The 12,997-nt window shown below is 38.8% G+C and overlaps 1 protein-coding gene across 2 annotated transcripts in view; it reads right to left on the bottom strand.

Moving 5' to 3' along the window:
* Nucleotides 1-2,597: 2,597 nt before the first annotated feature.
* LOC150101575 (transmembrane protein 151B-like) overlaps nt 2,598-12,997 on the bottom strand; it is an 85,333-nt gene continuing 74,933 nt past the window's right edge. For both annotated transcript variants that reach the window (XM_090400638.1, XM_090400639.1), the window contains exon 2: nt 2,598-4,503. In XM_090400638.1, the coding sequence (XP_090256764.1) occupies nt 2,986-4,503 (1,518 nt within the window). In that variant the 3' untranslated portion in view covers nt 2,598-2,985. The remainder of the gene's footprint in view (nt 4,504-12,997) is intronic.

Here is a 12,997-nt window from a genome sequence, read left to right as displayed (position 1 = left end):
ACACAAAGCTTGAGAGATTGCCCGAAAGTTTACAAAAAAGGAAAACATCCGTTTCTTCAGTGGAAAGCATTCTTTCCTAATCTAAACAGACAGCATCGTATTAGAATTCTTTCCCAGTCTAATGTAATCTGGTAGATGGGAATAAGAAGTTTGCTGAGGAAACCTATTAACGGAGATAAACTACATTTTTCTTTTCGTACATGACACTATTCATTTGTGCTCTAGATTATCCCTTTAGTTTTGTGCATCACTTCCAGTATGAACAGTTCTATTACCGGAAGTGAAAAATGAATACCGCAATACTAGATAAGTAAATGCATCTAGAATAACGAAGAAAGCATCGAAACTTCGCTTCGATAAATATTATTATTATTATTACTCAAGACCCCATGCAGTGAAAGACTCAGCTGGGAATATTAAGATAGAGTTGGAGAATTCCCAAATATTTTTCCCAAATAGCCAACAATCAGATCCGTTCTGAAATCAAATGACGTTTTGTTTTGATAGTTTACGATCAAGGACATGATGAAGTATTGCACTACCAGGACGTATGTTAATATACCGGCTGATTATAAAATAACGTCAAGTGTTCAGAGCCTTCTAGCGAGTAATGTATTGCATGAAATACACCAATATTCGGTAGACGTACAGTGAAACATGGGGATTCGATTTAACGAAAAAATATAGTACTAAAAGTCGCCAACAGGGGACATTTTGGCACTGCCAAATCAATTTTATAGGTGTGACTAATGAATGACTAAATGGCAAATGAGAGACAACACACATCAATTTCATGACGTTTATTGTTAATTACAAATGAGGTTCAATATGACCATTCTGATGTTCCAGGAACTGCATACGGTGCACGACATTTTCCACAGTGGCTCGCAACATATCGGAATTGATTTGTCTCACGTGTAACGTTATTCGTTCTTTCAAAGTTGGAATATTGGGTACATGTCCTTGATACACAATGCTTTTAAGAAATCCCCACAGCCAAAAGTCACAAGGATTGAGATCAGGCGATTTCGGTGGCCATGGCGTGGGAAATGCACGACTAATGATTCTTCTGTCAGAGAAATGTTGTCGCAAAACACGATGTACCTGAAGTTGGGGTGGGGCACCATCCTGCATGAAGATGGTCGAATCGAGACATCCTCTTTGCTGCAGTTGTGGAACCACAAACTTCTGTAGCATACTGGCATACCTGTTAGCATTGACGGAACAGGTCAGTGGTCCATTTTGGCCATTTTCCTCGTAAGTATGGACCGGTGATAAAAGATGCCGTAAATCCGCACCACACTGTGACTTTGGGCGAGTGGATAGGCGTCTGCAGACACACGTGCGGATTAGTTGCAGCCCAAATGCGACGGTGCGTGTGTTAATATCGCCGTTCAAATAAAAGTGCGCTTCGGCACGCCATAAAATCTGCCACGGGCATGCATCATCCACTTCCATGCGCGCTAAGAATCTCAAAGATAAGTCGATTCGTGTGGTCGCATCACCAGGGCGCAATTCTTGAACATGACTGATTTTATAGGGGTAAAACTTCAACATGTGATGCAGGATTTTCCACACTGTTGTGTATGCGATATCCGTTTGCCGGGATATTGCTCGTGCACTGCTGGTACCCTGCACATTCGTGATCTCCTGTTCCACAATAGTAGATGCAACTTGTTCAACTTGTTGGTGATTGGTTGGTTTGCATCCCCTGCCTACCTGCACTGCTGGAGTTCCAGTAGTTTCAAATCGCCGAATCAGTTTTTGTGAGTTTGTTACGCTAATCGGTCCTTTTCGTAAAATTTTCAAACGCCGAAAATCACGAAGACAAGCACTGGCATTATTGTTCCGCTGATAATAGAGTTTGACTAACAAAGCACGCCCAAGTAAGGTAAGAGGCATCGAAAAGCAGTTCGTCTACGAATGATAAGAAATCTCACAGGCTTTCCTTTTATTGCATACTCGCTCACAAGAAATGCGATAATGCAAATTAATGCATTTTACTCGGTAAACAGCGCCAAAATTTCCTCTGTTGTCGACTTTTGGTACTATTTTTTTTTCGTTAAATCGAATCCCCATGTTCCACTGTGTACGTCAACCGAATATTGGTGTGTTTCGTCCAATACATTATTCGCTAGAGGGCTCTCAACACTTGATGTTATTTAATAATCACCCAGTACTTCGAGGTTGAACAGTAAATCAATAATGAACTTGACCAAGTAGTACATTTACGATTGTGTCACCTGAAATATGTGTTAGCTTTAATTATCAAAAATGTGCAGCTTAATTAAAAAAAAATAGTGATATTTTAGGTAGCAGATGATTTTGACGACCCGGTGTGCCACCACTTTCTTGCTTACTGGAAACCTGAAGTGGTATAAAAAATATTAACTTTGGTCTTCAGAGCAAGTATCTGGTTTAACTCTTGTCACATTAGTACCACCTAAGGTACTAATGTGTTGTAGGTTACCAGTTTTTAAAAGTAATTTATATCTGTTTTAAACAAATGATTACTGGGACCATGCAGCACATTAATGGTGATTTTGTTCAACAACAATGAAATGAATGGAGAAGATAGTCATTTTGCAATTCCTCGCTGTAGAGATATAAAACTTATTTATTCATTATATCCAAATATCTATTTAGTTTCCAAACATCATAATTTTAGTTACCTATAAGCATGATATTGGTTATACGGTAAATTTGCAATTTATTTGTGTAACCTAGGCATGTCTGTGTGTATTGTTTGAGAGAATAAATAAACCACCACGCCATCTATTGAAAGCTTGACTTCATTTTTCGTTTCAACAAAATGGCCACGCGAAACATCCAACAAAGTCCAGCGGATAACACGAGGAGAACGCTGTACATTGAACGGAGGAATTGGGCTGGAGTGCGAGCTACTAAATATTTTGTAAAGGCGGCAGTGTAAGAGGACAGTTGGTGTATATACAACTACCCTAGATGAGGTAGATCCCACAGGGGTCATAACTGAGTCTCCACATTCAAGGGCTCTTCTTCCTCGCTCAGCGACCTCTGTTGATGCTCTTGGGACGGGAGGCGCCGAGGTATGTCTCTGTCCGTCACAGATCGACGGAGAGGAAGAAACAACGGTCGACTGAGACGAAGAGCATCGTCATAATTCGGAGGAAGTGGCGCAGCAGGGTTTTCTGGATCGCTGGCGTCTTCTCGCACTACGGGGTTTCTGCGAACGCTTCCGTCATCAGGAGGGAGGGGAGACACATAATACACCACGCGGCCATTCTGGAGGGAGGAGCGACTGATAGAGACCGGGATTCCAGTGCGGGGGATGGAATACCTCCGACTGGTTCCGGCCCAGGAACATCGATTGGTGCAGCGTCTCTCTGGCCACGAAGATTCGCCAGAATTCTCCCCGGCGTGAGTGTCACGCGTTAGGTTGTAGTCTGCAGGACAAATCCCGTTGGGAATATTGCCGTTGGAGTCTGCTCGAAACAGCGCCCTTCCCGTGGGATCAAGCAGAAGAGCTTCCGAGTAACTAGGAGCGATGGTGTTGTTATTAGTAATGTGGCGTTCAAATTCCGAGCTGTCAATGGTGCTTCCTCGAGACATCCGTCCCACCGCAAAAGTCCCGCTAGAGGGCGTCATGTAGTTAACTCCAAACAGCTTGTTGACTTTGTAATGCACGTAAGCGGTCCGGAACTGGATCATCACCCGCAAAGGCCATGACAGCAGCACCACGGAAAAGAGCCAGAAGACGAAGTGCGATACGTACCACGGCAGCCGGTCGTGGTCCGCGAATGCCACCATATGTTCCTGGAAGTTGACTCCAAGCAGATCAAGACCTTCGCACATTTCCATGTAGTCGTCTAGACGTTCATTCTCGTGGAAGAATCGACGTCTTTGTTCGTCAAATTCATTCGCTGCTTCGAGGTTGGCGAAGGCGAATCCCTTGCTGAAACGAATCTTTGTTGCCGGATGGTTCTCGAGATCGAGTAATTTCTTGGAGATGTCCTTCACTCCGCAGTGACTGTACACGAAGCTCGTGCCTGCTGCGTGCGAATTGATCCTCTCGTAGTATACCTGGGTGGTGGTGTACGCGTCGCCGTTGCGATACCTGGTCACGTGTCGAGTCCGCCTGACGTAATGGTAGCAAATCGCTTTCCACCAAATTACCGGTTGGGCTTCGCGCATCTCCCGAATGTGCTCGTAGACCGCGTTGGCGTCCACTTTGTACGAGAGTTCGAGTCGCGTGCTGCAGTGCCAGCATTCCACCAAGTACACCAAGTACAGCATGGCCATGAACGCCACGGGGATGTACACGTAGCCTTCATCGCAAGGACTCACCCGCCTTCTGGTGGTGATTGGAAAACTTTGAAAATTCACCACAAGCCTGGTGACCTCCGCACAGTGACACCAGATGATGACCGCCAGACAGCCTAATATGAGAATGGTGAGCACGAGGCACTTCACGTGAGCGTCCCGTCGAAGACTTTGACACAACGACTGCTTTTGTGGGCGTTGCTAAAAAAAAAAAGATAAAAAAATAAATAAATGGTTATACAATGAACGAAGTAATTCTAAATCATAACATAATTGTATTTCGTATAAAAATAACGGACAAATATTACTTAGATAATAAAATGCAACTATTGATCAACAGAAAATATAAAAATGAGGTCTTTTATTATCAGTCTTCATTTAAAAGGCAATATAGAAAGAAAAGAAAAAGAAAACTCTAAAAAAAATACCGTGGAATAAACAAATTTCAAAAGATATCTTTTTAAAACGTTTTGAGTGAGTGACAGAAGGTGGGGAATGAGTGAGATATTGTCGCATCAGCCTCCAATTGAGAGAGCCGATAACTATCGCATTCTGTCACTACTTTATAGGTGATCGAAGAAGCTTTCAAATCTGTCGTATCTTCGTATTCAGCAGTGTTCTTTAAAAGCATTTCCTTATCGGTGGTTGTCAATGAATCTCCAAAGAAGCGCTTTGTGCTCGATTAGGCACAAGCACTGAGAAAGAGGAAGGAGGGGTGGGGGGGGGGGGGTGGAGAATGAAATGTAAGAAGTGGCATCTCAGTTCCCCTCCTGCTCCATCATCCTACAGGGTGAAAAGCGAGAGAACTAAACGACACACGTGCGTGTGAGAAAAGGAATTCTGGAAAAGATTGACAAAGGAATGCACGCGCAGTTAGACTCGAGTGAGTGAGTGAGTGAGTGAGTTAGCACACTTTGAGATGGAACACAAGTGGTTAAAACGTGCGATTCAAGAGCTTTATCGCATATATTCTTCTTCTCTCTCTCTCTCGCTCTCTCTTACACACACACACACACACACACACACACACACACACACACACACACACACACACACACACACACACACACACACACACACACACACACACACACACACACACACACACACACACACACACACAAAGTTTCAAACAACCTCATTTGACCTTTTTGATGCGCTCGCTACGAGTTTTTTATATTAGTCATATTTGCAAAAGATTACATATTAAATATCGTGGATAGGCTAAGGGTTTCATAATTCAAGCTCCCGCATAGAGATCGGCCATGATATTTTCCAAGCGGTTTAGTTCCTCTAATAATAACGTTGATATTGCACATGGAGAGAAAACTGTCTACTGCCTGGCATTCACAAACATCCCATGCCAGTCAGAATTCTAACCTGCAGCCAGTTGGTTGCAAAGGCAGTAATACTATTCATTCGGCATCGCAAATTGACATATCGAAGACTTTCCAAACTTCCCGTATAGAGAAATCAGGAGTTGGAACAAAAACGTAGATTTATTACAGTAACACAAGCTATGAAGACCCAGTCAACGGTCGTCAAATTAAAATTTTGATACTACAGATCTTTCTCTTTTCGTCCAGAAACGTACTCAACATCTTCGTAAAATGCTTGTGTTCATTTTTCATTTCTAAGTATGTTCAGTTATTTATACAATGGCCCATAAGTCAGGGAACATTCCATAGAGAGAGCCTGCCTTTGTGAAGCCGAAAATGGCATTTACGTGATGTAGTTTTTCATAACCAATAAAATGTATCTGGTGATGTTAAAAGGCTTATGTAGTTGCTTTACAAAGACGGACCCTTTCTACGGCATGTGCCGTGATTTTTGACCTACCCTGTATAAATCCATCCGGAGCAGAATCCAAACTACCATCCTCATTAATTGAATGACTATTTCTTTGTACATTTGGAAAAAATTGTGTACCGCTATCATAAGGATGATAGTTGGCCGCTTGAAACTTTGAAAAGCCTTTCTAACCGATATTATTCAGAGGGAGAGAATTTTCTTCCACTCCTAAAAACTGATATTTTATTTATCTGCAAAAAACAGGATTTTATTTATCCCGCATTAGCGTAATCTTAAGATGTGCATTTGATAGTCTGTCGGTGAGCTAATGGACTCCATCGGTAATCACCTCCCTAATCAATAAAAATGTTGAATTTAGATTCACTCAACACCTCGGATGATCATATGAGGAAATGAGTGTCTTAAAGATTGACTTAGAACTCAATAAAGACACTTCACTTTGGCTGGACATAGAATATTGTAACATAAAGAAATTCTGTAATGATATCTTTGTCCTCATCTCCAATATGTAAAAAAATAAATTGTACTTTGGAAATTTAAAGTACTACCACTAGATGGTGCAGAACTTGCTGTAGATGAGTTTTTTTTTTTTGATCTTTTGTATTTCTTTATTAAACAACAAACAGAAGGTATTTTCAATATAACTAAAACAGAATGCATATATTCAACCTTGCATTACGTCCATCTATTCTACATATCACACAATATTTATGCAAATTACTGTTAAGGTCTTTGAAGAGTAAAGTACTCACGATCACCAAGCACGTTTTGTCTTAGATTTGTTATCCTTCAAGAAAACCTGCTCGTGCGTTTCATGCACCATATGGATGATGCCGTGCTTTATACTACTTTATAATATACCTATAAACTTTAAGCAGCGTTCAGTTCGTGGGAAATACACATATGCGATCGTCACTGTCTCTTTTCGTGAGAGGAGCTTAGACGTACACGAATTAACCCACAACGCATTGTAGGAATCACAAAGAAAAACAAAATTTGAGATTTTGCTCCGTTTAGGCTTACCTGACAATGAAAGAATATTCATAATTGCACAGTAAAATCTTCCACAGAATTAAAAAAATGTTCAGAGAACCACAATGAAATAAGCATTATTCCGATGGGGCGATGACGTCATCACTGAAACAAAATTGAAATTTCACTATCGTGATTTTATAAACTCAGATTTTATTTCACGATAGTGAAATAAAATCTGAAATTATTGGAATTGAAGGCTGAAGTATAGCAATGAAGGATGATCTTATCAGCTTCATAAAACGGTCAAATCAACGTGTCTCAAACAGAGGAGGATTTTAAAGCCAATTATGAAAGACTAATGTCTTAAGAGCTCCAGTAGACATAAAGATACAATTCTAGTGACTAATTAAATCAATACAGCGCAACCTAATGGTAACCTGTGTAAAAAGCTTCGATATCGTATTCTACATCTATGGGATTTTTACTTTTTATTCTTCTAGAAAGGAACAAAATAGCAAGAATATGAACCTAATTGTGGTGTCAGTGAAAAATAATATAAAAAACTATGTTGTGTGATTGTGAACTAAATATTACTCGCGAACTAAAAATATAATTAGTCGTAAACTGATTTTACTATTTTTCGATTAAAAAAATTTTTTCCTTTGAATTTTTATTTATATTGAATTAGATTCCCTTATGTTAATACAAGTATGTTCATTTTCATACTTTTAAAAGTATGTTAATACTCGTATGTTACTTTTCCGATGGGCACGTTATGTTCTCGTCAAGGGAAGCATTGAACACCACATTCGTATCCCGTCTATGACGTGAGGAGCTTTCATCGGGTGTTTTCACAAATTGTGAATTAGTCGGTTCTCATACGGAAGTGAAGGTTTTTTCTCCCAGAAACTCAGGTTTTTCGTCCCTTAAAAAAGCAAACCGGCCCCGTAAACACACAGATGCATTAATTCGCTTTTATCCCTAATCAGTGGATTCTATCCTTCCTAAAGTGACCAGTTGGTTGAAGAAGGAAAAGGTTAGATTGGTTAGCTACTTTATCTATGACTCTATAAAAGGATTGTCCTTCACTTTAACCGGGCTCGATGCATTAACTTACACAGTAACCATAGCCATAGTCATTAATATATTTTATTTAAATTTTAATACAATGGAATTGCAATTTGTTTGAAATAATTTTAAACTCTGAAACAAGTTGAAATTGCCGATAAACTAACTTGGCTACAGTACTATTTCTTAAAGTAAATATCCTTGCCTTCATTGTAAGATCTCACTTCCTGTGATTTCCTTAAAAGTCTTTGTCATATTTTCTTTGGTAAACCGTAGACTTAGCAGATGAATCCTCTAATGAAAAGCAATATGGAGATAGATTTCGAGAAGGAAATACTTTTTTCCATGTACTATTTAGGTATGGTGGTTTATCTTCCTTCGGTTTATTAGCTTCTTTAAGCGTTTTTTTTTTTTTTTTTTGAATGAAGCATTCGGGAGGCCTTAAATCAAACATAAATTCCCACGCCTTCACGTCCAGCACGTCTCATTTTCCGCGTGCAATACGTCTTTCGGTGCAGCACGGGAATAATCAGTCACTGGAATAGGATCGGAGAGAGAGAGAGAGAGAGAGGAGAAAATAAACAGCTGGAGTTAGTGTCCACGCACGTGAGTTATGAAGGCACCTCTTCCTCTCTCAGGTTACGGCGCGGAGTTTTCGCATAATGAAAAGTGATGGGCGCCTTCCGTAGCGAGCACCGTTATCGGCTGGGAAACCCGAACTCCAACGGCGAAGTTTTTTTTTTTTTGTCAGCACCGCTAGACATGTATTGCGGCATTAAAAACGTCCGACTTATCTTCCGATATTGGAACGCCCCGAGAGAGGAGTGACAGGCAACAGGGCTGCTAATTACTTAAGTGTTTGAATATTTTAATGGATGTAGTCACCATTAAGAAAACAGCTTGTCCTACGGAAATGCTCCTAAAACAGCTCACTTTTTAAAACATTAATTACTGGCTATTCATTCATTCTCTCTCTCTCTCTCTCTCTCGTAATTCTATGGAACAACTACCAGGGAGGCGCTTCTAAGTGAAATTTTCTTGAAAGAAACCAACTTAAATCCATCATTTAAATCATTGCTAATACAATATAGAATATTTACGTTTTCTTATTCTACAGACAATGTTGAGCTTCTCTACTCAAAAATTTGGATTTATAATGGATGTGAGTGGTTTCAGAGAACGGTTCAGGACACTTTTATATGTATGAAGACTATACAGCTCTGTTATGCAAAAGCAAACGCTAATGAATTGTACAAACCTCTAAGTGATAAAGCCATTTACAGTTTTTGTTGCTATGGGTTACGTTTCCATAGAAATCAAATTACGGTTGCCAAGAGAAATTACTCAGAAAATATAGTAAAAAAAGATATATATATATATATATATATATATACAGAGGAACAATTGCAGTTTTCTGTATATCAGTGTACGATGCTGCAGTACGTTTATATTTCTTTTATGTTTAGATGCACACCGCTCTCCAATAAGTTTTGAAATGTGCACTTTTGTTCAGAATTAATATTTAAAAATGTTACTAGAAATAATGCATCTTATGTGCTATCTGCATGTCGAAATCCATTTCTTTTGAGATGAAGCAACCCCCACAGGTCATTTCTTTCTTCTCCTTTGTACCTGCAGCCCATTACGTTCTACCACCATTTGTTCCTGTCAGCCTTAATTTTGTCGGAAGACGTTTTTTGAAGAGTGAAAAGATAATTAGAATCAACCCGTTGGAAAAGATAAAACGGATGGTTTCTATTTTCTTATTAAAATCCAAACTTTTTTCTTTTACTGAGTTTTGTCTCAACCCGTCCTTTCTTCAGTTTTTTGAGCTTTTTTTAGACTACAGAATGTAATACCTTCTTTCTAAAATGTTCTGTCTAATGTACAACTTGAAAACATTGCTGGTGGCGGAGACAACCAGAACCATAGAAACTTTCAAAAAAGATCCGTTTGCATGTCATTAAAATTAATGTATAGTAATTAAAATTCGTATACGATTTACTTAAATTCTGAAATCCATAAATAATGCGGGAATTTTTCATTGAAAGGTTAACAAAAGTATCATCTTTGGCGCAGATAAATAGGATTCTTCCTCTGGAAAAGAAACTTAGTGTTTATACCCCGCTTCTCAGAAAGTCAACCGTAGAATATGCAAACCGGCATGAAAATACTACTAGTTAGGATTAGGAATATCACATTTCGTCCAGCAACCAGAAATATACCTAACTGAGGTAATTCGCGAACGATGGATTATGATCGGCTGCACGTTTTCCCAAACTGTACAACTAAAACAAGGCTGCCTTTGAGGAATAAAAACAAAGAGAATTTATTTATCTTTAGCCATTCATTTAACGTTCCTAGTTAATGTCACATGGCTAGCGAAGAAACGTTTCTTCTCCAAGAGAGAGAAACGAAGCCCTTAGAGTTATGTAGCGCGCAAATAGTTAAAGTTGTTATAAATATTTAAGCAATTTTTTTTTAATTTTATTCCCTCAGTTTATTTTGTAGATATGATTTATATTTTTAATAATGTTCAACTTGCATTCTCATTATTATTGCACAAACCTTTTGACTGCATTTTTAATTCTCTGGTGAATATTAACTACGAGTATAAAATTATTTTAATAAATTATAAAAATCCCTGCAGGAAAATCTTATTAGCATTTAGAATTATGGGAGGAAAAGGAATAAAAAAACTAACGAAGAATGCGTTTTAAGGGAATATAAGATAAATTAAAAAATGATGGTAAATTAAAATCTATATCTCATAAAAATAAATAAATTATGAACCAAAGAAACTGAAAAATAAAATGCATCGTATTATTGAATTTGATATCTTAATCAAAATATTATGATCATAATGCGGATTTCTTTTTATTATATTTAAAATAATTTCCTAATCCAGGGATCTGAATCAGGGAAAAAATTGTTGAGACCATCATAGACAGTAGAAATTATATGGAAAAATCAATGAATAGGGATTGCATTTTTTTAAAACTGCACATCTACAGAAATGACAATAGAAAACATTTTCTTTTACTAAATTGGTGCCTGCGTAGCTTCATCAATTCCTTCCTGGGATTCAAAATGGACACAAGCAGAATCGTGTATAGGTTTAATCTAATCATAAATTACAGGAAAATTTTCTAATCTATTTTTTTTCTATATTTGTAAATTTTTGTTCACCAGTTTCCGAGTTGATTGATCTTTAAATAGGTTAGTAGATTTCCCCCCCCCCCCGGAAGTAACTCGAAGTTTTAACTTTGTAACTGAGCAAAATTAGCCATAGAATTCACATGGTATCACGCAAAATAATATACTACTTAGCATTTAAACATGAGACGGCAGTTCTGTGCAGTATCCTTTTCATTTTTATCTACTCATACCAAACAGAGGTCGCACTCGTTGTCCTGCTACAGCAGAGACTAGCCACCAACCGATTTCAGCAAAGAGTTCCATACGCTTTATTTTGGAATTAAAAAGGCACAGAGGACTGATTCATTTTTATATTAAAAACAGATATAAAGATGCAATCTGAAATATAATTTACAGATTTTATACAAAAAAGTAATACTCAGTGATTATTTTTATTATCTGAGACTTCCAAGGAGTCAAGGACTCATTGAGAGAGAGACCATAAGTCACCCCACACCAGCTTATCATATCTTCTCTTAAACTCATTCGCACTGTGAGAGAAAAACTAGCTCTTACCCCTTTCTTAACCGCGAACAAACTTAACTTCTACACATGTCCCCTTGTCCTCTCCCCACCTTTATTATAACAAAAAACGTTCATCAAATGATAACCTATAATACCCTTTCATAAGTTTATGGGCCTCTGTCATATTATCTCTCTTTCTCCTCTTTACCAGTGTCTGCAGTCCAAATATTCTCAATCACTTCTCATAATCTACATTCCATAATTTCTCGATATAATATCTTTGTAACTCTACTCTGCACCCTTTCCACTGCTTCTTGATCCTTAAGAAACCCAAGAGATGAAATCTGCACACAATAAAAATAAATAAATTTCGTGTGATGATACTGCGTTCCCCCTTTTTACGGGAGTTCACGGTACCATCTAGTCCCCCCGAATTTTATCCGGGCTCCGGAACCGGCATAGGCTGACGAATCAGACCTATGGCTGGGTCAGTATTCCTGACTGTAATCCGTGTGTCCTCAGACCGGTTTGCCTGATTGCGGGATGAAAAACACCACATAAACTGGCGGAAAAAACCCTGCTGTCCACGCCCAAGACCGGCTAACTTGACTATGGCTGAGGAAGATCCTGAAGCTCCTCACGTCGTTGACGGGATCGAACCTAGGACACTCCTTCCCCAGGGATATGGTTGCGAAGCGCAAAGCCACTAGGCTAACCGCGAGGACTGCACACAATAATGCAGGTGCAGCAGTATCAAGGCTTTGTAAAGAGGCAAAAATGACTTCCGTATCCTTACATGCAAATATTTGTTTCAACAGTGCAATTTTCATCTGAATTGTATTTACAGTTTCTGTAATATGACCTTTGACCTTTAAATTCCTATCCACCATAACCCCAAGATCCCTAGCCTCATCAGTTTCTCATAGCATTATCCCGCCAATATAACATGCCATTGGAAATCTCATCATGCCAAAGTGCATAACTTTACACTGACTAACATTAAATTCATAGCCGTTATTATTTGCTCACATTTCCAGCGCATTCAAATCATTCTGTAAGTGCTGAATATCAGTAGCATCCCTGATTTCCCTGCCTATCTTTGCATCATCAGTAAAACATTTGACATCTCTCAGATCCTTCTCAATATCATTAATGCATAGATTGATCCACAATGGTC

Source organism: Typopeltis vanoorti, chromosome 11 (genome assembly GCF_054136105.1).
Source record: "Typopeltis vanoorti isolate ZY-2024b chromosome 11, IOZ_Tvanoo_1.0, whole genome shotgun sequence".
Classification (NCBI taxonomy): domain Eukaryota; kingdom Metazoa; phylum Arthropoda; class Arachnida; order Uropygi; family Thelyphonidae; genus Typopeltis; species Typopeltis vanoorti.
Note: the sequence above shows the minus strand (reverse complement) of the source record. Positions and strands in the feature narration are given on the sequence as shown.